The following is a 27,723-nucleotide window of genomic DNA, read 5'->3' as shown; positions in this document are numbered from 1 at the left end:
AAGTTCAACTCTGCACCTCAACTTTCTCTCTCAATTCATCTTTCTCCTTCTTTTTCTCTTTCTTTTTTTCTCAATTTATCTTTCTTTCTTTCGTTCTCTCTCTCTTTATTTGTCTCAATTCATCTCTCTTTTTCTTTCTTTTCGCTCAATTTATCTTTCTCCCTTTCTCTCTCAATGCATCTTTCTTTCTTTCTCTCTTTCGTTCTCTCTTTCTTTCTCTCTCAATTCATCGTTCGTTCTGTCTCTCTCTCTCTCTCTCTCTCTCTCTCTCCAGCAAACTGGAGGGCACCTCCATTGCCCTGCCGTACCTGCAGTGCAAGAACCGCGGCAATCCAGGACAAATGGCGCGATTGTCATTTGTGCCGGTGTTCTGAGGTTTCTGCCAAAATGCTGGGGGCTGAGCAGAAGAACCCTTGTGGACATTCACCCACAGTGAACTTCTCGGTCGCTCACCCCGTCGAGAGGTCCTTGTAGGGATTTTGGATAAAGTGCCTGGAAAGTGGTTGACTAAAGGGTTGGAGTTTCATAATATTTATAAAGAGTAGGCAGAGTGTAATGTATGCACCTGTGAGTATGCTCACAGGTTGGTAGAGCTGGTGAGTTGGGAGTGGCTTAGCCAGTCACATGATGTTCACAAGACTCAATAAAACCCCAGCCAGTTGGGTTCGGGGGATCCACGATGAGGCAGGTGGTTGTGAGTCGAGTGGATGAACTGGTAATGTGAGTGTGATTGTTAAACCTTTGCTAATAAACCAACTAGTTCTTAAAAGCAATGTGTTGCTACAAATATTTAAGCAAATACATTACACATAGAATCAGATTATTCTCCTTTGTCAAACTTTGAAGGTCAGATGGTGCCGATCTAAACCACTGGAACAGGCAGTCAGGGCCTCAGTTTAATTTCCTACCTCTTTAAAAATTCATTCATGGGATGTGGGCGTTACTGGCAAGGCCAGCATTTATTGCAGATTCCCTAATTGCCCTTAAGAAGATGGTGGTGAGCCACCTTATATAACTGAGTGTCTGCTAAACTACTTCAGAGGGCAGTTAAGAGTCAACCACTTTGCTGTGGGGTCTGGAATCACGCATAGGCCAGACCGGGTAAGGACGGCAGATTTCCTCCCCTAAAAGACGTTAGTGAACCAGATGGGTTTTGCGACTGTTTGGTAGTTTCATGGTCACCATTACTGATACTTGTTTTTATTCCAAATTTTTATTTAATTAATTGAATTTAAATTACCTGGGATTTGAACTCATGTCTCCAGATCATTAAGTCCTGTGGTTTACTCGTCCAGTAACAAAACCACTATGTTGCCGTACTACCTATAGGACACACCTCCAATATTGCACCGCTCTCTCAGTACTGCACTGCAGTGTCCTCCTCAATTATGAACTCAAGCCACAGCCTTCTGCCCTAGAGGCAAGAGTGCTATCAACTGATCCAAGCTGCAAGGTGTAGTCCTGTGTCACATGGGCCAGGAAGATCCTATATTTGAAGCCTAGTCTGTGCCTGATTAACTGGTTCTACCTCTGATGTTACAATGGTCATGAATGTAAAAGCTAGGATGAACATTTATAAAACACTGGTTCGGAGTACTGTGTCCAATTCAGGCCACCGCACTTTAAGGATGTAAAGGTTTTAGAGAGGGTACAGAAAAGATTTACAAGAATGGTTCCAGGGATGAGGGACTTCAGTTATGTGGTTAAGCTGGGGTTGCTTTCCTCAAGGGCAGAGAAGGTTGAGAGGAGATTTGATCGAGGTGTTCAAAATCATGAAGGATCTAGACAGGGTAGATGGAGAGAAACTGTTCCGATTGGCGGAAGGGTGGAGAACCAGAGGACACAGATTTAAGGCGATTGGCAGAAGAACTGTGGTGTCCTTACACCTTACTATAGAATCACACGAGGCATGTACTGCAGACAAGGTCACTACGTGACCTGAACCTTTATTCCCAGGACCAAGAAGTGCTGACCCTGCGTGGGACCTCTCTTTATATACCTGGATGACCAGGTGAGGAGTGTCTCCCACAAGTTCACCCCCTGTGGTCAAGGTGTGCATTACTCAGATGTATACAGTGTACAGTGTTGTCACATAAAGATTACAGTTATGTGAAGGTTACAAACATGACAAGAACCAAAGGCAATATGAGGAAAAACTTTTTAAGCAGCGAGTGGTTAGGATCTGGAATGCACTGCCTGAGAGGGTGGTGGAATCAGACTCAATCGCGGCTTTCAAAAGGGAGTTGGATAAGTATTTGAAAAAAATTTGCAGGGCTACGGAGAAAGAGCGGGGGAGTGGGACTGGCTGAGGTGCTCGTGCAGAGAGCCGGCACGGGCTCGACGGGCCGAATGGCCTCCTTCTGTGTTGTGACCGTTCTATGATTCTATGAAGGCATGCATTTATATAGCGCTTTTCAGACCTGGTGGGGGCAGGGTGTAAAAGGTCAGCCTGTGTTCCCATTCCGGATAACACTCCATTCAACCCAGGTGAATATCAGGAGCGAACAGGATTGAGTCAATCGCCATCAATGCTCATACCTGCAGGAAGGACACATGGCCAAGGAACATAAGAACATAAGAAATAGGAGCAGGAGTAGGACATCTGGCCCCTCGAGCCTGCTCCACTATTCAATAAGATCATGGCTGATCATCTAACTCAATTCCACTTAGCCACCGAACTCCATATCCCTTGATTCCCCTAGACTCCAAAAATCTGTCTATCTCAGCCTTGAATATATTCAGAGACTCAGCATCCACAGCTCTCTGGGACAAAGAATTCCAAAGATTCACAACCCTCTGAGTGAAGAAATTCCTCCTCATTTCAGTCTTAAACCAGAGAGTTGTTGGTGCCTTTGGGAGGAGTCGGGGGGAGGGAGAATGGAAAGAAAATGAGAGGATAGGACTAGACATCTTTGTGTCCTCCGTAGGGCACTATAATGTCCTTAATTACTTATAACGCCCATTGCTACCTCTAGACTTGACTATGCCAATGCGCTCCTGGCTGGCCTCCCACATTCTACCCTATGTAAACTAGAGGCAATCCAAAACTCAGCTGCCCCGTGTCCTAACTCGCACCAAGTCCCGCTCACCCATCACTCCCCTGTGCTCGCTGACCCACATTGGCTCCCGGTTAAGCAATGCCTCGATTTCAAAATTCTCATGCTGGTTTACAAATCCCTCCATGGCCTCCCCCCTCCCTAGCTCTGTAACTTCTTCCAGCCCCACAACACCCCCCGAGATGTCTGCGCTCCTCTAATTCTGCCCTCTTGAGCATCCCTGATTATAATCGCTCCACCATCGGTGGCCGTGCCTTCTGTTGCCTGGGCCCCAAGCTCTGGAACTCCCTCCCTAAACCTCTCCATCTCTCTACCTCTCTTTCCTCCTTCAAGGCACTCCTTAAAACCGACCTCTTTGACCAAGGTCCTGCACTAATTTCTTCTTATGCGCCTTGGTGTCAATTTTTAAAAAAAATCTTATAATACTCCTGTGAAGCACCTTGGGACGTTCCACTACATTAAAGGCGCTATATAAATATAAGTTGTTGTTGTTGTTAATTGCAAAGCTTGAAAAGCAAAGTGCTTGTCTCATGATGGAACTCATTTATGTAATCTCTAGCTCCTGGGAGTTTCGATCACAAGAAGTTCTTTCAGTTGGTCGGATTGAAGAAGAAGACCCCCGAAGAGGTGAAGAAAGTCTTCAAAATCCTTGACGCAGATCAGAGTGGCTACATTGAAGAGGATGAGCTCAAGTAAGTCCCAGCGGCACAAAGCCCTTCCATGGACGCTGGCACCCTGCTGGTGGGGCATCAAATTTATGCTGCTAACTTATGAGGGCGTGGGCAGAGATCCGTTATGCATATGTTTCCGTCTATTTAGTGCCCCGTCTTGTAATGTATTTGCTTCATGGGTTCTTTGCTTATGAATTCATCGCAATGAAGAACTAGTTGGTTTATTGACAAAGATTTAACAATCACACTACCAGTTCATCCACTAGGCTCACACTATACCTCATCATGGACCCAGACCCAACTGGCTGGGGTTTTATTGACTCTTGTGAACAGCACGTGACTGGCTGAGCCACTCACAATGCAACAGCTCTACAACTATTTTAGTTAACAGATAAAGCTGAGTGCCCCCTTATTACGGCGACACTAGAACACATAAATGAACTATAAACCTTTACAGGAACCTTAACCGATCAAATTTAAATTTGGTTGCCGGTGGGTGATGATGCACTCCAGTCCCTCCGGCGCCCACCTCTAGCGGAAAGCCGCGAGCGTACCGGTGGACATCGCGTGCTCCATCGCCAGGGACACCCTGGCTCGAACGTATCCACGGAAGAGAGGCAGGCAGTCGGGCTGAACGACCCCCTCGACCGCCCGCTGCCTGGATCGGTTAATGGCCAGCTTGGCCATGCCCAAGAACAGTCCTACGAGGAGACCCTCCGACCTGCCCGCTCCCCTCCGCACAGGGTGCCCAAAGATCGGGAACGTGGGACTGAAGTGCAACCAGAATTTGAGGAGCAGCCCCTTCAAATAATGGAAGAGGGGCTGCAACTTCACGCACTGCACATAGAAGTGGAACACGGACTCCTACAGACCGCAGAAATTACAGGCGGCCCGGGAGTCCATGAACCGACTTAAAAACCTATTGCATAGGACGGCCCTCCAGGCCAAGTCCCCAATAAATAGAGGGAGGACTCCCGCGTAGAGTGCACTCCATTTGGGACCTCCAGACGGCAAGATGGTGCACCATGGTGGGTCCGGACGGCAGACGAGGATGGCAAGGTGGAGAGTTTGCCAGAGCAGCCCGTACAGAATCCCCTCCGCGCAGAACTGAAAGTCATGGAGGGGATTTCCCGGAGGCGGCTCAAGTTGTGAGGCGCCGGTTCCCGAGGGAGGTTTCGGGGCTCGGCGCCGATGAGGAATTCTGTCCGGGCGGGGGTCAGTTCGGACGGGATCTCCCCACGTACTTGAGCCTCCTCAACATACCTAGTGGAATCAGAGCCCAGTGCCATTTTTAGCAACTCGATGGCATTGGCCCCGAGCCGGACATCGGCCCAGGATAGGCACCATGCCAGCTCTTCTGGTGCCATCCAGCATGCTAACAGGTGCAGACGTTACACTGTCCAATTTTGAAGTTAATTATATTAAAGTAAGCCCACCCCAATCATGTCAGATAGGCGCCCATGCAATGTCCCAATCTTCATACTGGAATAGGGCTGCATCAAGTGCCCTCTCATATAACATGAATGTCCAGAGCTGCCAGTGTGGGCTCGTTAAGGAACGCTATCTCAACAGCCCCTATAGTAAGATTTGTAGCATCACTCATCAACCCTGAGGATATCTGTCACAATGGCATGTACTGAAAAGCGGGGCCATGAAGCAAGCTGGGACTGTTGAAGATAAAAAGAGAGAGTCTTTCATGGCCACTGGATGTCTCAAAGCGCTTTACAGCCAATGAAGTACTTTTGAAGTGTCGTCACTGCTGTAATGAGGGAAATATGGCAGCCAATTTGCGCACAGCATCTCCCACAAACAGCAATGTGATAACGACGAGATAATGTGTTTTTGTTATGTTGATTCAGGGATAAACATTGGCCCAGGACACCGGGGATAACTCCCCTGCTCTTACCCGAAATAGTGCTATGGAATCTTTTATGTCTACCTGAGAGCAGACGGGGCCTCGGTTTAATATCTTATCCAAAAGACGGCACCTCCAACAGTGCAGCACTCCCTCAGCACTGCACTGGGAATGTCAGCCTAGATTTATGTGCTCAAGTCCCTGTGGTGGGACTTGAACCCACAACCTTCTGACTCCGAGCCAGGTATGCTACCCACTGAGCCACGGCTGACACTAGGTTGATTGAGCGCTGGAGAGGTAGGAGGGGGTGTCTTTATTTGAAATTACAGGAGATATTGATTGTCGATCATTATAAGCAGTCCCTCGAAATCGAGGAAGACTTGCTTCCACTCTAAAAGTGAGTTCTCAGGTGACTGAACAGTCCAATACGGGAATTACAGTCTCTGTCACAGGTGGGACAGACAGTGGTTAAAGGAAAGGGTGGGTGGGGAGTCTGGTTTGCCGCACGCTTCTTCCGCTGTCTGCGCTTGCTTTCTGTATGCTCTCCGTGACGAGACTCGAGGTGCTCAGTGCCCTCCCGGATGCTCTTCCTCCATTTAGGGCGGTCTTTGGCCAAGGGCTCCCAGGTGTCAGTGGGGATGATGCATTTTATCAGGGAGACTTTGAGGGTGTCCTTGTAACGTTTCCTCTGCCCACCTGAGGCTCGCTTGCTGTGGAAGAGTCCCGAGTAGAGCGCTTGCCAGTCGACAAAGAAGAGAAAGATTGAGGTGTTTGGGAGGCTGTTGACCAATATTTTTTGTTATTCCTCGACAGATCTGTGCTAAAGGGTTTTGCGCCCGAGGGGAGAGACCTCTCTGATAGTGAGACCAAGGCTTTGCTCGCAGCCGGTGATGAGGATCACGATGGTAAAATTGGAGCAGAGGGTAGGTATTTGATGCTGTCCGAGGCACAGGCCATGGTGACAATTATCTGCCTGCACGTGTGCAGCTCTTAATGTACTGTCCTGAACAGCCACCGTCCGCCATTTTCCTTCCCCACCTCTTATTGGCCACCGACAGGGTTCGCCAACTCTGGTTGGACATCGTCACATGACCCACCTGGTCTCCAACTGCCCCGCCCTCGCACACCTGCTATTGGTCGCCCGACATGTCCATCCTGGCAGCGCCCCGCCTCCCTACGGCCAATTGGAAAGCCGGATTAGATGATTTTTGGTGTCAGTCAAACCGCCAATTTGACCTCCCAATATTATTTTTCAAAAAACAGAAATTTTTTTATTGACGGTCCGATCTTACTCCTGGGTATTTCAAAATTGTCATCCTGGTTTACAAATCCCTCCATGGCCTCGCCCTTCCCTATCTCTGTAATCTCCTCCAGCCCCACAACCCCCCGAGATGTCTGCGCTCCTCTAATTCTGCCCTCCTGAGCATCCCTGATTATAATCGCTCAACCATCGGTGGCCGTGCCTTCTGTTGCCTGGGCCCCAAGCTCTGGAACTCCCTCCCTAAACCTCTCCACCTCTCGCTCCTTCTTCAAGACGCTCCTTGAAACCTACCTCTTTGACCAAGCTTTTGGTCACCTGCCATAATTTCGTGGCTCGGAGTCAAATTTATTTGCTTCGTCCTGACACACTCCTGTGAAGCGCCTTGGGAAGTTTTACTACGTTAGAGGCGCTATATAAATACAAGTTGTTGTTGTGGTTGCGCACAGAAGTGTCCTGAAGATTAACCTTTAATTCCTAGGGACTGTGGGCATATCCTGAAGGGTTGGACCCGAGTTCTGATTCAAGCTCCACATACAGTGGTCCTCTTTCGGTTCCTCATCAAATTGGGGCATTCTTCATGAGCCAGTGAGACAACAAATGTTGGCAGGTTCCTGGCCAGCAGAGGTCTCACAGCCATGTCAGGTTGCCTATTAGCACAGGAAGGGTTGCTTGATAACAATTACAATTAGAAACTCTGGCTGATTTGCCCCACCCTTAGCCTAGGGGCACTGAGGTGAGTTGTAGCTGATATCAACAAGCTGGACAGACTGGGGGTGGGGGGGATGTGGGGGGTGAAACTTGGGATGCCCCGAGGATCTGAAGGTTGCCAACCCTCCTTGATTGCCCTAGTGTCTCCAGGAATTAAAGATTAATCGCCTGGAAACTTGATACGTCCTTACTATACAGTATAAATGCACACGAGGCCCATGCTTGAGAGAAGGTCAGTCCTTTATTCTTTAGCACTCACGTGATGAAAGTGGGTGGAGCTTCCCCTTTTATACCTGAAGGTCCAGGTTAGGGGTGTCTCCCACAAGTTCACCACCTAGTTGACCATTGTTCTCACAGTGTACAACTTAGGTCAGATTATACATGGGTTACAATGCTGGTTGAATACAAGCAAAACCCAGGAGAACAATCATAGGGGCATTAAACATAAGAAATAGGAGCAGGAGTAGGCCAAACGGCCCCTCGAGCCTGCTCCGCCATTCAATAAGATCATGGCTGATCTGATCTTGGCCTCAACTCCACTTTCCTGCCCGCTCCCCATAACCCATGACTCACCTATAGTTCAAGAATCTGTCTATCTCAACCTTGAATGACCCAGCCTCCACAGCTCTCTGGGGCAGAGAATTCTACAGATTCACGGCCCTCAGAGAGAAGAAATTCCTCCTCATCTCAATCTTAAACGGGCGCCCCCTTATTCTGAAACTATGCCCCCTAGTTCTAGATTCCCCCACGAGGGGAAACATCCTCTCTGCATCTACCCTGTCAAGCCTCCTCAGAATCTTATTTTCAATAAGCTCACCTCTCATTTGTCTAAACTCCAATGAGTACAGGCCCAACCTACTCAACCTTTCCTCATAGGACAATGCCTTCATCCCAGGAATCAACCTGGTGAACCTTCTCTGAACTGCCTCCAATGCAAGTATATTCCTTCCTTAAATAAGGAGACCCAAAACAAATGTCATCTTTTCATTTCCTTTGAACACTTTTGTTTATTGGTTAATAAATGTGTGGGGCAATGGAAGGGCGGGGGGGGGGGGAAATAAAGACTGTTTGACTGGGCAAGGCTGCGGGAGGCCGGGGAAGTTAAGTGATGAAACCTTAGGGGCAGCAGGCGCCTGGCAACACCACCACCTCCAAGTTCCCCACCAAGTCACACGCCATCCCGACTTGGAAATATATCGGCCGTTCCTTCATCGTCGCTGGGTCAAATTAGAACATCTATGGTCCGCATTTTGCAGTCGGAGGCTTCCGGCCTCCCTCTGACCTGCAAAAATAATCGCCGAACTTATCTGCCTGTCCGGGAGATTCGGAGACTCATGGTCCTGGGCCACTGCACGAAGGCCTGCGTAGAGGTCCACATATCCCAGGGATGCAGGCGCTTTGAAAGCGCTCCTGTGATCACATGGGCATGCCCTACCAATGACATTAGGGGGGGGGAATCCCCCTTCATACTTTTGGTGAGTTCCGTTTTTACACAGCTGCCACAAGTATGAATGGGAATATCCCCAAAAACACACACTAAAGAAATTAAAAGATATATATAACATATTTAAAATTAATTAAAATGTAATTTAAATATTTTATAGAAAAATGTACTTTTTTGAAAACATTTGTACATTTGTTTTAACAGGGCTAAAAATAAACTTACCTCACTGGATCACATTTTTAAATATATAAATGAGTGATAATATTTTATTTTTCTATTTTTTAAAAAACCCTTACGCTGGTAAAAGCAGATGTAAGAATTTCACGGGCATTCGCTGGGCAAGTAGCCCAACTCTCTGCCCGCGGAGGCCCTTTTCCTTCGGATGCGTGGAATCTGTCCAGAGGATTCTTGACCAATCGCACGTTCCGGATTTCGCCACATGTGCAGTGCATGCCCAAACCTGGAACTTGCGGGGGCCCGATGGGCGCGTGCATACCTCGTACACACCCATAGGGGGCGGCAAATTCAGCCCCATTAAGGACATAAGGATTAGAAGCAGGAGTAGGCCCTACGACTCCTCGAGCCTGCTCCGCCATTCAATAAGGTCATGGCTGATCTTTGACCTCAACGCTTGCTCGCCCGATCCCCATATTCCTTCATAACCCTAGACTCCGAAAATCTATCGATCTCAGCCTTGAATATACTCAACAACTGAGCAGCCACAGCCCTCTGGGGTAGAGAATTCCAAAGATCCACAACTCTCTGAGTGAAGAAATTCCTCCTTATCACAGTCTTAAATGGCCGACCCCTTATCCTGAGACTATGCCCCCTAGTTCTAGAAAATACTGGAACTCCCTGTCCTGTGGGAGTACCTTCACCGCACGAACTGCAGCGGTTCAAGAAGGCGGCTCACCACTACCTTCTCCAGGGGCAATTAGGCATGGGCAATAAATGCTGGCCTTGCCAGTGGTGCCCCTATCCTGTGAAGGAATGAATGAAAAAGACAAAAAAAAATACCTCCAACCAGAGTTGGCATTGGAAACCCTACTCGGGTCAAAGGTTAAGGATTGAACCTGTGACCTTTTTGATCTGCGTGGCACAGTGTCACAAAAGGCAACTCAGCAACTGAACCATCAACGTTTTGTTTAATAACACAGGGGTAGAAATGGGCGTGGGTCTGTTTTCTGACTCTGGAGGAAAGAGCGATAGAGAGGTAGAGAGGCTTAGGCAGGGAGTTCCAGAGCTTGGGGCCCAGGCAACAGAAGGCACGGCCACCGATGGTGGAGCGATTATAATCAGGGATGCTCAGGAGGGCAGAATTAGAGAAGCGCAGACATCTCGGGGGGTTGTGGGGCTGGAGGCGATTACAGAGATAGGGAGGGGGCGAGACCGTGGGGGATTTGAAAAGGATGAGAATTTTGAAATTGAGGCGTTGCTTAACCGGGAGCCAATGTAGGTCAGCGACCACAGGGGGTGATGGGTGAGCGGGACTTGGTGCGAGTTAGGACAGGGGCAGCCGAGTTTTGGATTACCTCCAGTTTATGTAGGTTAGAATGTGGGAGACCGGCCAGGAGTGCGTTGGAGTAGTTCTCAGGCAAGTTCTGGCGAGGGAAAGGAAGTTGGAGTGGGCGTGAGGGGGTGGCGGAGTGGGGGGGGGCGTGCGGGCGGGGCCGGTGGTGAGGTGTGTAATCGCCAGGACTCTTGAGTCGGGGCAGCACATTCAAAAAGAAAATGAACTCACCTTCCGTTGGCGTCTATAAGGGTCACGGAAGAAAACATAGAAACATAGAAAATAGGTGCAGGAGTAGGTCATTCGGCACTTCGAGCCTGCACCACCATTCAATAAGATCATGGCTGATCATGCAACTTCAGTACCCCATTCCTGCTTTCTCTCCATACCCCTTGATCCCTTTAGCCGTAAGGGCCACATCTAACTCCCCTTTAAATATATCTAACAAACTGGCCTCAACAACTTTCTGTGGTAGAGAATTCCACAGGTTCACAATTCTCTGAGTGAAGAAGTTTCTCCTCATCGTAGTCCTAAATGACTTACCCCTTATCCTTAAGAGTCCTGATCAGGGCGGGCCCGACACCTGTGCCGCCCACCGGTGACTCATTCTGTAGAGGGGTCCTTTCGACAGGCTTTGGGCCCCTAAAGAATGCATCCCTTGAATTGATGAGTGGGGCCTAAACAGATTGGGCGCTTGCTATCCCACGGCTAAATTGGTCTGCTTTGCGCCCATTATACGCCCGGAAAACTGGCACATGGCATACCAATTTCACCCCACAGCCTCGGAGGCCAACAAGCTATATGTTGCTCGTAGAGCAGGCTGCCAAAAGAGAGCAAATCAAAGTTTGTTCATTATGTCCACCCCTCTGCCACCGGGTGATGTCATAACCTGAACAGCTAATAAGAAAGACAGATGAAACTTGAATCATCAGTCGAATTGTACACTGGGTTTCTTTAATATTTAAAATAGGAGGCACATTTACAGATTTCTTCCGTCCGGTATCTCAGTAAGCAGTTGGCTACTCCAATACAGGGTGCATCACAGCCATGACCTCGCCCCTCCCTATCTCGATAACCTCCTCCAGCCCCGCAACCCTCCGAGATCTCCACATTCCTCCAATTCAGGCCTCTTACGCATCCATGACTTCCTTCGCTCCGCCATTAGTGGGCGTGCCTTCAGCTGCGCAGGTCCTATGCTCTGGAATTCCCTCCCTAAACATAAGAAATAGGATCAGGAGTAGGCCATACGGCCCCTCGAGCCCGCTCCGCCATTTAATACGATCATGGTTGATCCGATCATGGACTCAGCTCCACTTCCCTGCCCGCTCCCCATCACCCTTTATTCCCTTATCGGTTAAGAAACCGTCTATCTCTGTCTTAAATTTATTCAACGTCCCACAGATTTACATCCCTCTGAGAGAAGAAATTCCTCCTCATCTCAGTTTTAAACGGGTGGTCCCTTATTCTAAGATCATGCCCCCTAGTTCTAGTCTTCCCTATCAGTGGAAACATCCTCTCTGCATCCACCTTGTCAAGCCCCCTCATAATCTTATACGTTTCAATAAACCTCTCCCGCCTCTCCTTTATAGGTGAGGCGGAGAGGTTTATCGAAACGTATAAGACAGGTGAGGCCACAGCTGGCGTATTATGGCCAAAGTGGGGCACCACATTTTAAGAAGAACATTAAGGCATTCAATAGGGAGCAGAGGAGACGTACTGGAAGGTTACCAGAGGTGAAAGATTTTAGTTACGTGGAGAGACCGGAGAAGCTGGGGTTGTTCTCCTTAGAGCAGAGAAGGTTAAGGGGAGATTTAATAGAAGTGTTCAAAATTCTGAATGGCTTTGAAAGAGCAAATAAAGAGAAATTGTTTCCAGTGGCAACAGGGTCGCTAACTAGAGGATAAGGATTTAAGGTCGTTGGCAAAAGAAACAGGTGACATAGGTGGAAAACATTACGCAATGAGTTATGATCGGGAATGTGCCGCCTGAAAAGGTGATGGAAGCAGAGTCAATAATAACTTTCAAAGGGGAATTAGCAAAATATTTGAAGGAGAACCTTTTGCAGAGCTATGGGAAAAGACTAAAGTAGGACTAATTGGATCGCTCTTTCAAAGACACGATGGGCCGAATGGCCTCCTGCGCTGCATCATTCAATGATTCTATGATCAATCTCTCCTTCGTTAAGTTGCTCCTTAAAACTTACCTCTTTGACCAAACTTTTGGTCACCTGTCATAATACTTCTTTTATGCGGCTCGATGTCAAATTTTGTTTGATTATCGCTCCTGTGAAGCGCTTTGGGACATTTTACTACATTAAAGGCGCTATATAAATGCAAATTGCTGTTGTCCATGAAACTGAATTAACTGAAGTGTTTGTGTCATGTATGTATGCTTGGGGTTACTAGCCACTAGGTGGCGCAACTGTCGGAGGTCATTAGGCTGTACGCAATTGTGTGCAGCCCAGGTATAAAAGGCAAGCCATCTTGTAAGGTTATCACTTTGGCCCAATAAAGCAGAGCTAGGTTTGTATCTGTGTGAGTTTACAGTATTCAGTCTATGGAGTTATTATAGACATAACATTTAGCGACGAGGTAACTTAAGAATTTTCACCTGAAAAAATGAGCACAATTGGAATTCTGGAGAGATTCGTGGAGGGAGAGGACTGGGCAGATTTTATAGCTCGCCTGGACCAGTACTTCGTTGCCAACAAAATGGATGAACCCACTGCCGCAGTTAGGCGCAGGGCGGTCTTCCTCACGGTTTGCGGTCCGAAAATCTATGGACTCATAAAGAATCTTCTCTCGCCTGCAAGTCTAACGGACAAGGACTATGAGGAATTGTGTGCTCTGGTGCGTGACCATCTGAAACCAGAAGGAGGCATCATCATCTCACGATATCGATTCTACAAGCACGTTCATTCAGAGGGCCAGGATGTGTCGGAACTCGTTGCCGACCTAAGACATCTAGCTGGACCGTGTAAGTTCGAAAACGCATTGGGAGACATGCTGCGGGACTTCTTTGTAATCGGCATCAACCACGAGGTGATCCTGCGTAAGCTACTAGCGGCGGAAATGCCTGGCCATCACGATTGCCCAGGCATGCATGACGACGGACAAACACTTAAAGCAGATATCATCGAAAAATCGGAACTCGGCAAGTACTGTAAACAAGATTGTGTCATCGTTTAGCAGAGCTGCATATGGCAGGGCCTACTCGACTGCGTATGCTAAACCTGTGGCTCCCCAAAGTCCGCCAACGAGCATGAATCCGATTTCACCGTATTGGCGTTGTGGGGGCAATCATCAGCCACAGGTTTAAACAATACATTTGTAAAGGCTGTTTGAGACGGGGGCATCTCCAGTGCATGTGTCTGCAACTGAGCAAGCGTGCTGCGACATACCACGTGGAGGATGATGACCAGTTTAGCGCTGTTCCGGATATGCAATCCGAGATACCAGAGGAGGAAGTGTATGGACTGTTTTCGTTCCTAACAAAGAGCCAACCGATAATGATCAATGTGAAATTTAACGGTGTGCCGGTACCGATGGAATTGGACACGGGTGTGTGTCAATCATAATGAGCCAGAGAACATTCGATAAGCTGTGGGATACTAAGGCTGTGAGGCCTAAGCTGAGTCCAGTCAATGCCAAGATGCGTACATACACTAAAGGACTCATAACGGTGAGTCAAGGTGTCGTATGATGGTACGGGTCATGATTTACCGTTATGGATTGTTCCAGGCAATGTGTTGTTATGCCTAAGAAAGGCAGAAAGAAATTTGTACATGACCTACATAGCACTCATCCCCGTGTTGTCATGATGAAAGCCATTGCCAGGTCTCATGTATGGTGGCCTGGAATTGACTCTGATCTGGAATCATGTGTGCATCAGTGCGACACTTGCATGTAGCTTAGTAAAGCACCAGCGGAATCGCCGCTGAGTCTGTGGTCGTGGCCATCTAAACCATGGTCCAGGATCCACATCGACTTTGCAGGTCCCTTCCTGGGAAAGATGTTTTTAGTTGTGATGGATGCATATTCCAAGTGGATAGAGTGTATAATCCTGTCATCCAGCACATCCACAGCTACCATTGAGAGCCTTTGTGTCATGTTTGCCACTCATGGTCTGCCCGACATCGTTTTAAGCGACAACGGACCTTGCTTCACTAGTCTGGAGTTTCGGGAGTTCATGAAACTCAATGGTATCAAACATGTGAGGTCAGCACCATTCAAACCCTCATCTAATGGTCAAGCAGAGCTTGCTGTCCAAACCATCAAGCAGATTATGAAACGTGTAACTCAAGGTTCACTGCAGACTCACTTGTCACGCATATTGCTTAGTTACAGGACAAGACCCTACACACTTACTGGGGTTCCCCCCTGCTGAACTATTGATGAAGCGAGATCTCAAGACCAAGCTCTCTCTTGTCCACCCTGACTTGAACGATCATGTTGAATACAGACATCAAAGTCAGCAGTGGTATCATGATCACGCTGCTGTGTCATGCAACATTTCTGTTAACGATCCTGTGTATGTTCTAAATTATGGTCAAGGTCCCAAGTGGATCGCCGGTACTGTTACGGCCAAGGAGGGTAACAGAGTGTTTATCGTCAAGCTCAAGAATGGGCAAACATGCAGGAAACATGTTGATCAGATAAAGCTGTGGCACATGGATGAACCTGAACAGTCTGAGGAAGACACAATCAGTGACCAACCAACCTACCCTCAGTCATCAGAGGACTCCGCTGTCATCAATGAATCTGGACTTTCAATCCCTGACATGGTCATTGCTACTCCCATCAGATCGGCCCCAGCCCCCAGTCATAACAGACTCAGAACACTCGCCCAAGGCTGCAGTTGAACTGAGACGATCAACTCGGGAGCGGAAAGCCCCGGACCGCCTCAATTTGTAAAAAGACTATTACTAATATCTTACAGGGGGATATTATCATGTATGTATGCTTGGGGTTACTAACCACGAGGTGGCACGACTCTCGGAGGTCATTGGGCTGTACGCACGTGTGTACAGCCCAGGTATAAAAGGCAAGACATCTTGTAAGGTGACCACTTTGGGCCCTAATAAAGCAGAACTAGGTTTTTACCTGTGTTAGTTTACAGTATTCAGTCTATCGAGTTATTACATACATAACAGTTTCAAAGGGAGTTGGGAAAAAGGGGTATTCCGGGTATGGGAATAGGGCAGGAAATTGGGATGAAAAAGATAAAGAGCCACCAGAGCTAATAAAATATGGCTCCATCGGCAAAAATGTTGACTCCAGTCGTTGAGTTTGTTGCGTCAACATTCTGGGGGTCACCATTGACCAGAAACTTAACTGGACCAGCCACATAAATACTGTGGCCACAAGAGCGGGTCAGAGGCTGGGTATTCTGCGGCGAGTGTCTCACCTCCTGACTCCCCAAAGCCTTCCCACCATCTACAAGCCACAAGTCAGGAGTGTGATGGAATACTCTCCACTTGCCTGGATGAGAGCAGCTCCAACAACACTCGAGAAGCTCGACACCATCCAGGACAAAGCAGCCCACTCGATCGACACCCCATCCACCACCTTCATCATTCACTCCCTCCACCACCGGCGCCCCCTGGCTGCAGTGTGCACCATCTACAAGATGCACTGCAGCAACTCGCCAAGGCTTCTTCGGCAGCACCTCCCAAACCCGTGACCTCTACCCCCTAGAAGGACAAGGGCAGCAGGCGCATGGGAACACCACCACCTCCACGTTCCCCTCCAAGTCACACACCATCCTGACTTGGAAATATATCAGCCGTTCCTTCATCGTCGCCGGGTCACAATCCTGGAACTCCCTCCCTAACAGCACTGTGGGAGCGCCTTCACCACACGGACTGCAGCGGTTCAAGAAGGCGGCTCACCACCACCTTCTCAAGGGGCAATTAGGGATGAGCAATAAATGCCGGTCTTGCCAGCGACGCCCACATCCCAGGAACTAATTTTAAAAATTAATTTTAGGGCTAGATTTTCAGCTCTGATGTTTTTGGGGCCATAATGGCGGCAGGGCGGGAAAGTTAGCGCCCGGGAACACTTTGCGTCTCAGTGGGTAAGTTTGAGCAGCTAGTCCCCGAGTCAGGGGGTGCAGCGCTAAGGGAGGCGTTGTACACCTCTCGTGGGGCGCTACCGTGGGAAACTCCCGAGCTAAAGAACCGGGTCGGGAGCGCTCCGAGAGATGCCGGGGGGGGGGGGGGAGGAGGAAATCTAAATAAAATACAAAAACATTCCCAGAACATTGCCCACGCCTCCACAACACAAATCGCTAAAAGAAATGAAAAGAAAAAACAATCGCCCTTAACTCAGGAGCCCATTACTCACCTCTCCACAGTCGGGATTGGTGGGACCGCCCTGATTTCCCAGGCGGTCAGCGCGGGGCGCGCTGCGGGGCGGACAAGAGTCCAAACTCGCGACCAGGGGCGTTGCACACACCGGGCGCAGCTCTTCCGGGCGGTGCTGCTCCGCGCCGCCGCTAAAGCGGAGCCGAGGATCGCCGCGGGGCGCTGGAGACCGACTGCCCGGCCTGAATACCTCACCCCCGCCATTGCCACCGTTCCGGGGCGAAAAAACAGAGCGGAGAAAACGCGAAAATCCAGACCTTAAAGTGACGACTTAATTCATTACTTTCCTCTTTTCCTTTGCAGAATTTGCAAAAATGGTGGCTCAAGCATAAAGCCCTCCGAACCAAATCGATGCTCCTCTATCCCTCACCATTTGAACTCACAAAGGCCCCCTGAAGAAAACCTCGGTTAACCAATGTCCATATAGTTCCTTCTATTTATTTGTACATTTTATACTCGTGTTTGTGCTGGAAGATGCGGTCAAACAAATAAATGTCAAAGAATAATTTGCTCCCACAAAATGGCCACTTGTGTGTTTGGCTTTGTCTCTGTGCTTTGCAAGTTGGTTTGAGATAACACCGCTGGTTAACGACAGGCCTCGGTGTGGCGTTACAAGTGACCTGGTCTATCGAGGAGGATCCCTCATCATCCGTGCTGACCTCTGACTCCTGGCGAGGCAGGTGAGCTACCCAAATGCACGTCTCGTTTTAAAAAAACATTCGTTCCTGGGAATGTGGGCGTCGCTGGCAAGGCCGGCCTTTATTGCCCATCACTAATTGCCCTCGAGAAGGTGGCGGTGAACCGCCTTCTTGAACCACAAGGGGGCAGTTAAGAGTCGGCCACGTTGCTGTGGGTCTGGAGTCACATATAGGCCAGACCGGGTAAGGGCGGCAGATTTCTTTCCCTAAAGGACATCAGTGAACCAGATGGGTTTTTACGACAATCCGGTAGTTTCATGGTCACCATTACTCACACTGATTGAGTCCTAACTGGCACCAAAGTCCCATTCACCCATCAGCCCTGTGCCCGGTGACCTACACTGGCTCCCGGTTGAACAATTAAAAGAATGAAAAACTTGGATTTATATAGCAACTTTCACGACCTCCGGATGTCTCAAAGCGCTTTGCAGCCAATGAAGTACTTTTGGAGTGTAGTTGCTGTTGTAATGTAGGAAACGCATGTGTGCGCAGGAGGTCCGTGCAGCAGAGCTGGTCTTCAGTCGTCTTAGGTAGCCCTTGCCACTGGACCAAGGCCTAGCTCTGTCAAGCCCCGTGTGGTGTCTGATGTGCAACGGCCGCCCCACGTTAAAAAAATCCACGCACAGGCATCTTCCACCCTTCAGGAAGTAGTTCGGGATCTGGAATATTAGGTCCTTCACTGAAACACCTATGAACTCATTGAACTCGTCCCTTTATAGTGTGGAAGCAAGTCATCCTCGATGGTGGGATTTGAACTTTTGTTTCCGGATCACTAGTCCAGGTCTCCTGACCATTAGTCCAGTCACATAAATGTAATGCTACCATGCCCCTTGTCTGTAGCAACATAATCTAAGAGCTTTGTCTGTTACATCAAGAGTCAGGAGCCAGCCCAGGTTAACCTGAATGAAAGTTATTTGTTCTCAGGATGAGGTCAACGCCCATCCGTAGCTGTGCCCAAAAGGTGCCACTGGACCTTCTCCGTGAACCGCTGCAGTCTTTCTGCTGATGGTGCTCCAGCGAGGGAGGGAAATCCAGGATAGTGACCCAGTGACGAAGTGTCCAAGTCAGGATGGTGTGTGACCTCACGGGGAACCTGGAGCTGATGGTGTTCCCATAACACCGTCTTCGGCAGCACCTCCCAAACCCGCGACCACAACCACTTAGAAGGACGGGGGCAGCAGGTGCATGGGAACATTACCAGGTCCAAGCTCCCCTCCGAGTCACACACCATCCTGACTCTGGAAATATTCCAGATTTATTTAATTAACTGAATTTAAATTCCCCAGCTGTCATGGGATTTGAACTCATGTCCCTGGATCATTGTCCAGGCCTCTGGATTACTGGTCTAGTGACATAATGTTGACCGTGAAGCTACAGGATTGTCGTAAAAACCCATCCGGTTCACTAATGTTCTTTAGGGAAGGAAATCTGGCGCCCTTACCCGGTCTGGCCTATATGTGACTCCAGACCCACGCAATGCCCCTTAACTGCCCCTCTGAAATGGCCAAGCGAGACACTCAGTTGTATTCAAGAAGATGGCTCACCACCATCTTCTCGAGGGCAATTCGGGATGGGCAATAAATGCTGGTCTTGCCAGCGATGCTCACATCCCGTGAATGAATAATTACATAGAAACATAGAAACATAGAAAATAGGTGCAGGAGTAGGCCATTCGGCCCTTCTAGCCTGCACCGCCATTCAATGAGTTCATGGCTGAACATGCAACTTCAGTATCCCATTCCTGCTTTCTCATCATACCCCTTGATCCCCTTAGTAGTAAGGACTACATCTAACTCCTTTTTGAATATATTTAGTGAATTGGCCTCAACAACTTTCTGTGGTAGAGAATTCCACAGGTTCACCACTCTCTGGGTGAAGAAGTTCCTCCTCATCTCGGTCTTAAATGGCTTACCCCTTATCCTTAGACTGTGACCCCTGGTTCTGGACTTCCTCAACATTGGGAACATTCTTCCTGCATCTAACCTGTCTAAACCCATCAGAATTTTAAACGTTTCTATGAGGTCCCCTCTCATTCTTCTGAACTCCAGTGAATACAAGCCCAGTTGATCCAGTCTTTCTTGATAGGTCAGTCCCGCCATCCCGGGAATCAGTCTGGTGAACCTTCGCTGCACTCCCTCAATAGCAAGAATTTCCTTCCTTAGGTTCGGAGACCAAAACATTACACAATACTCCAGGTGTGGCCTCACCAATGCCCTGTACAACTGTAGCAATACGTCCCTGCCCCTGTACTCAAATCCCCTCACTATGAAGGCCAACATGCCATTTGCTTTCTTAACCGCCTGCTGTACCTGCATGCCAACCTTCAATGACTGATGTACCATGACACCCAGGTCTCGTTGCACCTTCCCTTTTCCTAATCTGTCACCATTCAGATAATAGTCTGTCTCTCTGTTTTTACCACCAAAGTGGATAACCTCACATTTATCCACATTATACTTCATCTGCCATGCATTTGCCCACTCACCTAACCTATCCAAGTCACTCTGCAGCCTCACAGCATCCTCCTCGCAGCTCACACTGCCACTCAACTTAGTGTCATCTGAAAATTTGGAGATACTACATTTAATCCCCTCGTCTAAATCATTAATGTACAGTGTAAACAGCTGGGGCCCCAGCACAGAACCTTGCGGTACCCCACGGGTCACCGCCTGTAAAAGTACCCATTTACTCCTACTCTTTGCTTCCTGTCTGACAACCAGTTCTCAATCCATGTCAGCACACTACCCCCAATCCCATGTGCTTTAATTTTACACATTAATCTCTTGTGTGGGACCTTGTCGAAAGCCTTCTGAAAGTCCAAATATACCACATCAACTGGTTCTCCCTTGTCCACTCTACTGGAAACATCCTCAAAAAATTCCAGAAGATTTGTCAAGCATGATTTCCCTTTCACAAATCCATGCTGACTTGGACCTATCATGTCACCTCTTTCCAAATGCGCTGCTATGACATCCTTAATAATTGATTCCATCATCTTACCCACTACCGATGTCAGGCTGACCGGTCTATAATTCCCTGTTTTCTCTCTCCCTCCTTTTTTAAAAAGTGGGGTTACATTGGCTACCCTCCACTCAATAGGAACTGATCCAGAGTCAATGGAATGTTGGAAAATGACTGTCAATGCATCCGCTATTTCCAAGGCCACCTCCTTAAGTACTCTGGGATGCAGTCCATCAGGCCCTGGGGATTTATCGGCCTTCAATCCCATTAATTCCCCCAACACAATTTCCCGACTAATAAGGATTTCCCTCAGTTCCTCCTCCTTACTAGACCTCTGACCCCTCTTATATCCGGAAGGTTATTAGTGTCCTCCTTAGTGAATACCGAACCAAAGTACTTGTTCAATTGGTCCGCCATTTCTTTGTTCCACGTTATCACTTCCCCTGATTCTGACTGCAGGGGACCTACGTTTGTCTTTACTAACCTTTTTCTCTTTACATATTTTACATATCTATAGAAACTTTTGCAATCCGTCTTAATGTTCCCTGCAAGCTTCTTCTCGTACTCCATTTTCCCTGCCCTAATCAAACCCTTTGTCCTCCTCTGCTGAGTTCTAAATTTCTCCCAGTCTCCGGGTTCACTGCTATTTCTGGCCAATTTGTATGCCACTTCCTTGACTTTAATACGATCCCTGATTTCCCTTGATAGCCACGGTTGAGCCACCTTCCCTTTTTTATTTTTACGCCAGACAGGGATGTACAATTGTTGTAGTTCATCCATGCGGTCTCTAAATGTCTGCCATTGCCCATCCACAGTCAACCCCTTAAGTATCATTCGCCAATCAATCCTAGCCAATTCACGCCTCATACCTTCAAAGTTACCTTTCTTTAAGTTCTGGACCATGGTCTCTGAATTAACTGTTTCATTCTCCATCCTAATGCAGAATTCCACCATATTATGGTCACTCTTCCCCAAGGGGCCTCACACAACGGGATTGCGAATTAATCCTCTCTCATTACACAACACCCAGTCTAAGATGGCCTCCCCCCTGGTTGGTTCCTCGACATATTGGTCTAGAAAACCATCCCTTATGCACTCCAGGAAATCCTTCTCCACCGTATTGCTTCCAGTTTGGTTAGCCCAATCTATGTGCATATTAAAGTCACCCATTATAACTGCTGCACCCTTACTGCATGCACCCCTAATTTCCTGTTTGATGCCCTCCCCAACATCACTACTACTATTTGGAAGTCTGTACACAACTCCCACTAACGTTTTTTGCCCTTTGTGTTCTGCAGCTCCACCCATATAGATTCCACATCATCCAAGCTAATGTCCATTCTAACTATTGCATTAATCTCCTCTTTAACCAGCAATGCTACCCCACCTCCTTTTCCTTTTATTCTATCCTTCCTGAATGTTGAATCCCCCTGGATGTTGAGTTCCCAGCCCTGATCATCCTGGAGCCACGTCTCCGTAATCCCAATCACATCATATTTGTTAACATCTATTTGCACAGTTAATTCATCCACCTTATTACGGATACTCCTTGCATTAAGACACAAAGCCTTCAGGCTTGTTTTTATAACACCCTTTGTCCTTTTAGAATTTTGCTGTACAGTGGCCCTTTTTGTTTTTTGTCTTGGGTTTCTCTGCCCTCCAATTTTCCTCATCTCCTTTCTGTCTTTTTCTTTTGTCTCCTTTTTGTTTCCCTCTGTCTCCCTGCATTGGTTCCCATCCCCCTGCCCAACAGCACTAGCAAACACTCCCCCTAGGACATTGGTTCCGGTCCTGCCCAGGTGCAGACCGTCCGGTTTGTACTGGTCCCACCTCCCCCAGAACCGGTTCCAATGCCCCAGGAATTTGAATCCCTCCCTGCTGCATCACTGCTCAAGCCACGTATTCATCTGCGCTATCCTGCGATTCCTACTCTGACTAGCACGTGACACTGGTAGCAATCCCGAGATTACTACTTTTGAGGTCCTACTTTTTAATTTAGCTCCTAGCTCCTTAAATTCGTTTCGTAGGACCTCATCCCTTTTTTTTACCTATGTCGTTGGTACCAATGTGCACCACGACAACTGGCTGTTCTCCCTCCCTTTTTAGAATGTCCTGCACCCGCTCAGAGACATCCTTGACCCTTGCACCAGGGAGGCAACATACCATCCTGGAGTCTCGGTTGCGGCCAAAAAAAATATACATTTATATATATATATATCGCCGTTCCTTCATCGTTGCTGGGTCAAAATCATGGAACTCCCTCCCTAACAGTACCTTCACTACACGGACTGCAGCGGTTCCAGAAGGCGGCTTACCACCACCTTTTCAAGGGGCAATTAGGGATGGGCAATAAATGCCGGCCTTGCCAGCGACACCCACATCCTGCGAATGAAGAAAGCAAAAGCATTGCTGCACTTGTTCTTCCGTGTGGTAGAGTCTGCAGAGATGCTGTCAAAGTAATCTTGGTGAGTTGCTACAGTGCTTCCTGTAGATCGTACATCGTGCAACCACATTGTGCCAGTGGTGAGTAGGGAGTCTAGTGGCAAAGGGCACTAATCAAGTGAACGGGTCGGTTCTGAATGGTGCCGAGCTTCTTGTGTGTTGCTGAAGCTCTACCTATCCAGGCTGTTGGCAAGCATGTTATAGGGTTTTAAGAACATAAGAATTAGGAGCAGGAGTCGGCCATTCGGGCCTTCGAGCCTGCTCTGCCATTCAATGAGATCATGGCTGATCTTCGACCTCAACTCCACCTTCCTGCACTATCCCCATATCCCTTGATTCACGTAATGTCCAAAAATCTATCGATCTCTGTCTTGAACATACTCAACGACTGAGCATCCACAGCCCTCTGCGGTAGAGAATTCCAAAATTCACCCCCCTCTGAGTGAAGAAATTTCTCCTCAGCTCAGTCCTAAATGACCGATCCCTTGACCTGAGACTGTGACCCCTGGTTCTAGACTCTCCAGCCCAGGGGGAAACATCCTCCCTGCATCTACCCTGTCAAGCCCTGTAAGAATTTTGTATGTTTCAATGCGATCACCTCTCATTCTTCTAAACACTAGAGAATATTGGCCTAGTCTGCTCAATCGCTCCTCATAGGACAATCCCCCCATCCCAGGAATCAGTCTGGTGAACCTTTGTTGCACTCCCTCTATGGCAATTATATCCTTCCTTAGGTAAGGAGACCAGAACTGTGCACACTGCTCCAGGTGTGGTCTCACCAGGGCCCTGTATAATTGCTGTAAGACGTCTTTATTCTTATACTCAAATCCTCTTGTAATAAGGGCCAACATACCATCTGCTTTCTTAATTGCTTGCTTTTCTGCCTATTAACCCCCGATTTACTTCCCTAGAGATGGTCACTTAAAACACACGAGCATACAAACAATGACAGACTGGTAAAGACCCTCTGGTCCATCGAGCCTGTCCCACACAATTGCGATACCTTGTGTATCACAACATATACACTCTCCACCCCACCCGAACCATTTGATCTCCTGGGAGAGGCAAAAAAACTAGATCAAAAACCCAGGCCAATCTGGGAAATTCCTCTCCGACCCATCGAAACTAATCCAGGAGATCACTCTGGCCATCAACTTCCCTACAGTGCCTACCTTCTGTCGGCCGGAGCACGGTTCCATCGATGCTCGTGGCTCTGGGATTGACACTGTTGCTCCGTCACACACTGCTCAGGTTCAGAGAGGGAGAACGGCCTGGTCCATCTGGGATTGTCCAGGAGTCTCCCGCAACTAAAGGTTAATCACCAGGACACGACTGCGAGCAAACGGGAGTAAATGCGGATGGGGCGTAAAAACAAAATGGTGGATTTTTGTTCTCCATTTTGTTCTGATGCACCTTGGGACGTTTTACTACATTAAAGGCGCTATATAAATAAACGTCATTTTTATTTGAACACTTTTGTTTACTAGTTGTAAAGATATTGAAGATGGTCGACAGTCACGAATCATCCAGTCTATTCTCTCTGGCCTGGGAAGGCGGGGCACCACGAGGATTGGCGTGTCGGACAACCAATGGCGGGAGTGTGGGGGTGGGGAGGTTGGAGGTCATGTAATGAGTCCTCCATGAATACGCCCTCCTGGAGTTGACAACCCTAGTCCCATCCTGAAAGGTTGAGCAGGTTGGGCCTATACTCATTGGAGTTTTGAAGAAGGAGAGGTGATCTTATTGAAACATATAAGATTCTGAGGGGGGCTGGACAGGGTAGATGCAGAGAGGATGTTTCCCTTCATGGGGGAATTTAGAACTAAGGGGCATAGGTTCAGAATAAGAGGTCGCACATTTAAAACGGAAATGAGGAGGAATTTCTTCCCTCAGAGGGCCGTGAATCTTTTGAATTCTCTGCCCCAGAGAGCTGTGGAGGCTGGGTCATTGAATATATTTAAGGTGGAGATAGACAGATTTTTGGAATATAATGGAGTGAAGGGTTATGGAGAGTGGGCAGGGAAGTGGAGCTGAGCCCAGGATCAGATCAGCCATGATCTTATTGAATGGTGGAACAGGCTCGAGGGGCCGAATGGCCTACTCCTACTCCTATTTCTTTCTTATGTCCCCATCCAAAGATCGAAAGAAAACTATTCCACTTCGACATAAACGACAGAAACTGAGGCGAAATAATCATATATACAAATACCTGTTTTTTATTTTGAGTGAACTGAGTGAAAGTTAGGAGATTCATACTGCGTAATATTCAATGCACTGCAGCGGAGAACTGGACCTCCTGGTCTACAAGGCCAAACCTTTACTTGGTCAAGACTTATGTGACTGTCTCCTGACTGTGGCATTCCTCTCTGTCATTGGCTGTGCTCACTCAGGGAATACTCAAGAAATCACCCATATCTTCATCTGCCAACTTCTAGATCAACGATTAGTTTGTTTTGTGGACGTGTCCTCTTAATCTCTCCAACCTTCGGTGTTGTTGGCTGAATGTCAACACAGACAATCGGATAAATGCTACCCTTTTCGCTACAGCACATCTACCCGGAGGACGATGGGTACCTTTGACTTGGTGGCACCCAAGGTCTCGATGTCAAGGTACATCTGTTGAGGAAGAATAGAGAGGGAGATAATGTGATACATGGCAGTGTTCAGCATGGGATTAACCCCCGGAACACCGCCCGAACTGCAGCCAGAGAAGCAAAGCTCGAGAGGCCCCTGGAGCACCTTGTGTCATCAAATGAACTGGTACGGGGATCGGGTGAGAAAAGTGGAGTTGAGGTCGAAGATCAGGCTGAGGGGCCGTATGGTCCACTCCTGCTCCTATTTCCTATGCTCTTATTGGGCACCAAGAAAGCTGGCCAAAATTGTACAAATTGTCACTTGAATCAAATCTAGGGCCACAGTGAGGCGAAATCACAAAACAGGCACAAGCAACCTAGCAGCCAACATGTAGCAAAGAACAGAATTGTAATCGAGTAGGAAAAGGATTTGCTTTCCAAATTCTGTGATTCCCGTTGTGACCACTACACACCGCCACATCCTCTCTGCACATTGTTAGCAATAACTATTTGTATCAGGGAAGTCTATCTTCATCTATACGTAACCCAAATCATTCAAATAGCAGCCCCATCAAGAAGCACATCATTGACAGAGAGATACGTTGAGGTTATAACATGCACGCAGACCAGTGGGCCCAGCCTGTCCGTGTCAGCATTTATCCCTCATGTGAGCAAATAGTCCTTACTGCCAAACCGCTGTTTATGGTCCAATTGAGGCCTCCTCCCTCTCTTCTTCATCACACCCCAGCAATAGTGAGGTGCGAGGTTCCTGAAAGATGTCTCCTTGCCAACACGGACTGGAGGGGCCGAACGGCCTCCTTCTGTGCTGTAACCATTCTATGATTCTTTGGCGAGGATTTTTCGGGGGGTAATGGCAGCAGCAGGAAATGGTTTGCGTGTGCAACCACCAAATTCAGCAGCTGGGCCCCGAGTGTGCGGCGGAGCGCGAGGCCGGCTGAGCAACTGAAAATCCCGAGCTAAAGCGCTTGCTTCAGAGTGCCCTAACAGAAGCTTCCCTAGGGTGGGGGGGGGGGGGGGGAAATCGCCAAAGCAAGCCACAAAAAACATTACCAATACCTTGCTCACCTCACATTAACATAAATTGCAAAAATAAAACCAATCGCACGCACCTCGTTTAGACATTCCTTCCCTCACTGCGGCCGGAACGGCTCGCACCGCCCGCTTTCCCAGGCGGTCCCACTAGGGGTCGCTGCGGGGGTGCGGTGCTGCTCCAAGCCAATTTCGCCACGGTGTCACAACCGGGGGACGCGTTGCACACCGGCTCGCCCCTCCCGGGCTCAGTGCCCCCGCTAAACCGGCACCGAATGTCCCGCCGCCATTACCCGCCCGTCCGGGGCGCGAACAGAAGCGGCAACAGGCGGAAAATCCAGCCCAAAGTGTGCAAGAATGCGGCTACTCACGGGGCTCTGCGAACACCAGGCAAATCGATAACACTTGAGAATCGAGGCCACAGTAACTTTCATCATCATGATGCTGAACTCACTCCCGATGCAGCTTACAGGTCCAAGGCCAAAGGGCATGTAGCAATGAGGGTCACGAGCATCCTTCTGTCCTCGGGTGAACCTGCCCACGTTGATCAATCCATGATGAATAAAAGGAAACATGGGTCGGTTATTCAGGACCGAGACGAGGAGGAGATTTCTTCACTCAGAGGGTGGTGGATCTTTGGAATTCTCTACCCCAGAGGGCTGTGGATGCTCAGTCGTTGAGTATACTTACTGCCAAATAAAGTGACAGTTTAAGGAGAAGAAAGAATGAAAGCATGGAAGGGAGGGAAGGAAGGAAAAAAGAAAGAAAAAAAAAGGAAGGAAAGACTTGCATTTATATAGCGCCTTTCACGGCCTCCAGACTTCTCAAAGCGCTTTACAACCAATTAAATAATTTTGGAGTGTAGTCAGTGTTGTAATGTGGGCTCTTTCAGAGAGCCAGAACGGGCACGGTGGTCTCCTGTGCTGTGATTCTATGGGCCACAGCTGTGAAGAGGGCGACTAGATTGGATGTCACCATAACCCAGGTCGGTGATTGGAGCGTGGGCAGGTACAGCAGGAGCGGCGAGGTCGGGGCGAAGGAGAGGTGTGAGACTGGGGCCCAGAAGAGGCGAGGGGGCCCAGGGGCAGCACGGGCCCAGGCCACACTGTGCGATACGTGAGCGCGCTCGG

The 27,723-nt window shown here is 48.5% G+C and overlaps 1 protein-coding gene across 2 annotated transcripts in view; it reads left to right on the top strand.

Annotated features, from left to right (window-relative positions):
- Positions 1 to 17,390, top strand: part of LOC139230003 (parvalbumin alpha-like) — a 30,840-nt gene extending 13,450 nt beyond the window's left edge. For both annotated transcript variants that reach the window (XM_070861715.1, XM_070861716.1), the window contains exons 3-5: positions 3,616 to 3,748; positions 6,396 to 6,505; positions 17,173 to 17,390. In XM_070861715.1, coding sequence (XP_070717816.1) covers positions 3,616 to 3,748; positions 6,396 to 6,505; positions 17,173 to 17,201 — 272 coding nt within the window. In that variant the 3' untranslated portion in view covers positions 17,202 to 17,390. The remainder of the gene's footprint in view (positions 1 to 3,615; positions 3,749 to 6,395; positions 6,506 to 17,172) is intronic.
- The last annotated feature ends 10,333 nt before the right edge of the window (positions 17,391 to 27,723 follow it).

The sequence above is a fragment of the Pristiophorus japonicus genome, chromosome 19 (genome assembly GCF_044704955.1).
Source record: "Pristiophorus japonicus isolate sPriJap1 chromosome 19, sPriJap1.hap1, whole genome shotgun sequence".
Lineage (NCBI taxonomy): Eukaryota > Metazoa > Chordata > Chondrichthyes > Pristiophoridae > Pristiophorus > Pristiophorus japonicus.
Note: the sequence above shows the minus strand (reverse complement) of the source record. Positions and strands in the feature narration are given on the sequence as shown.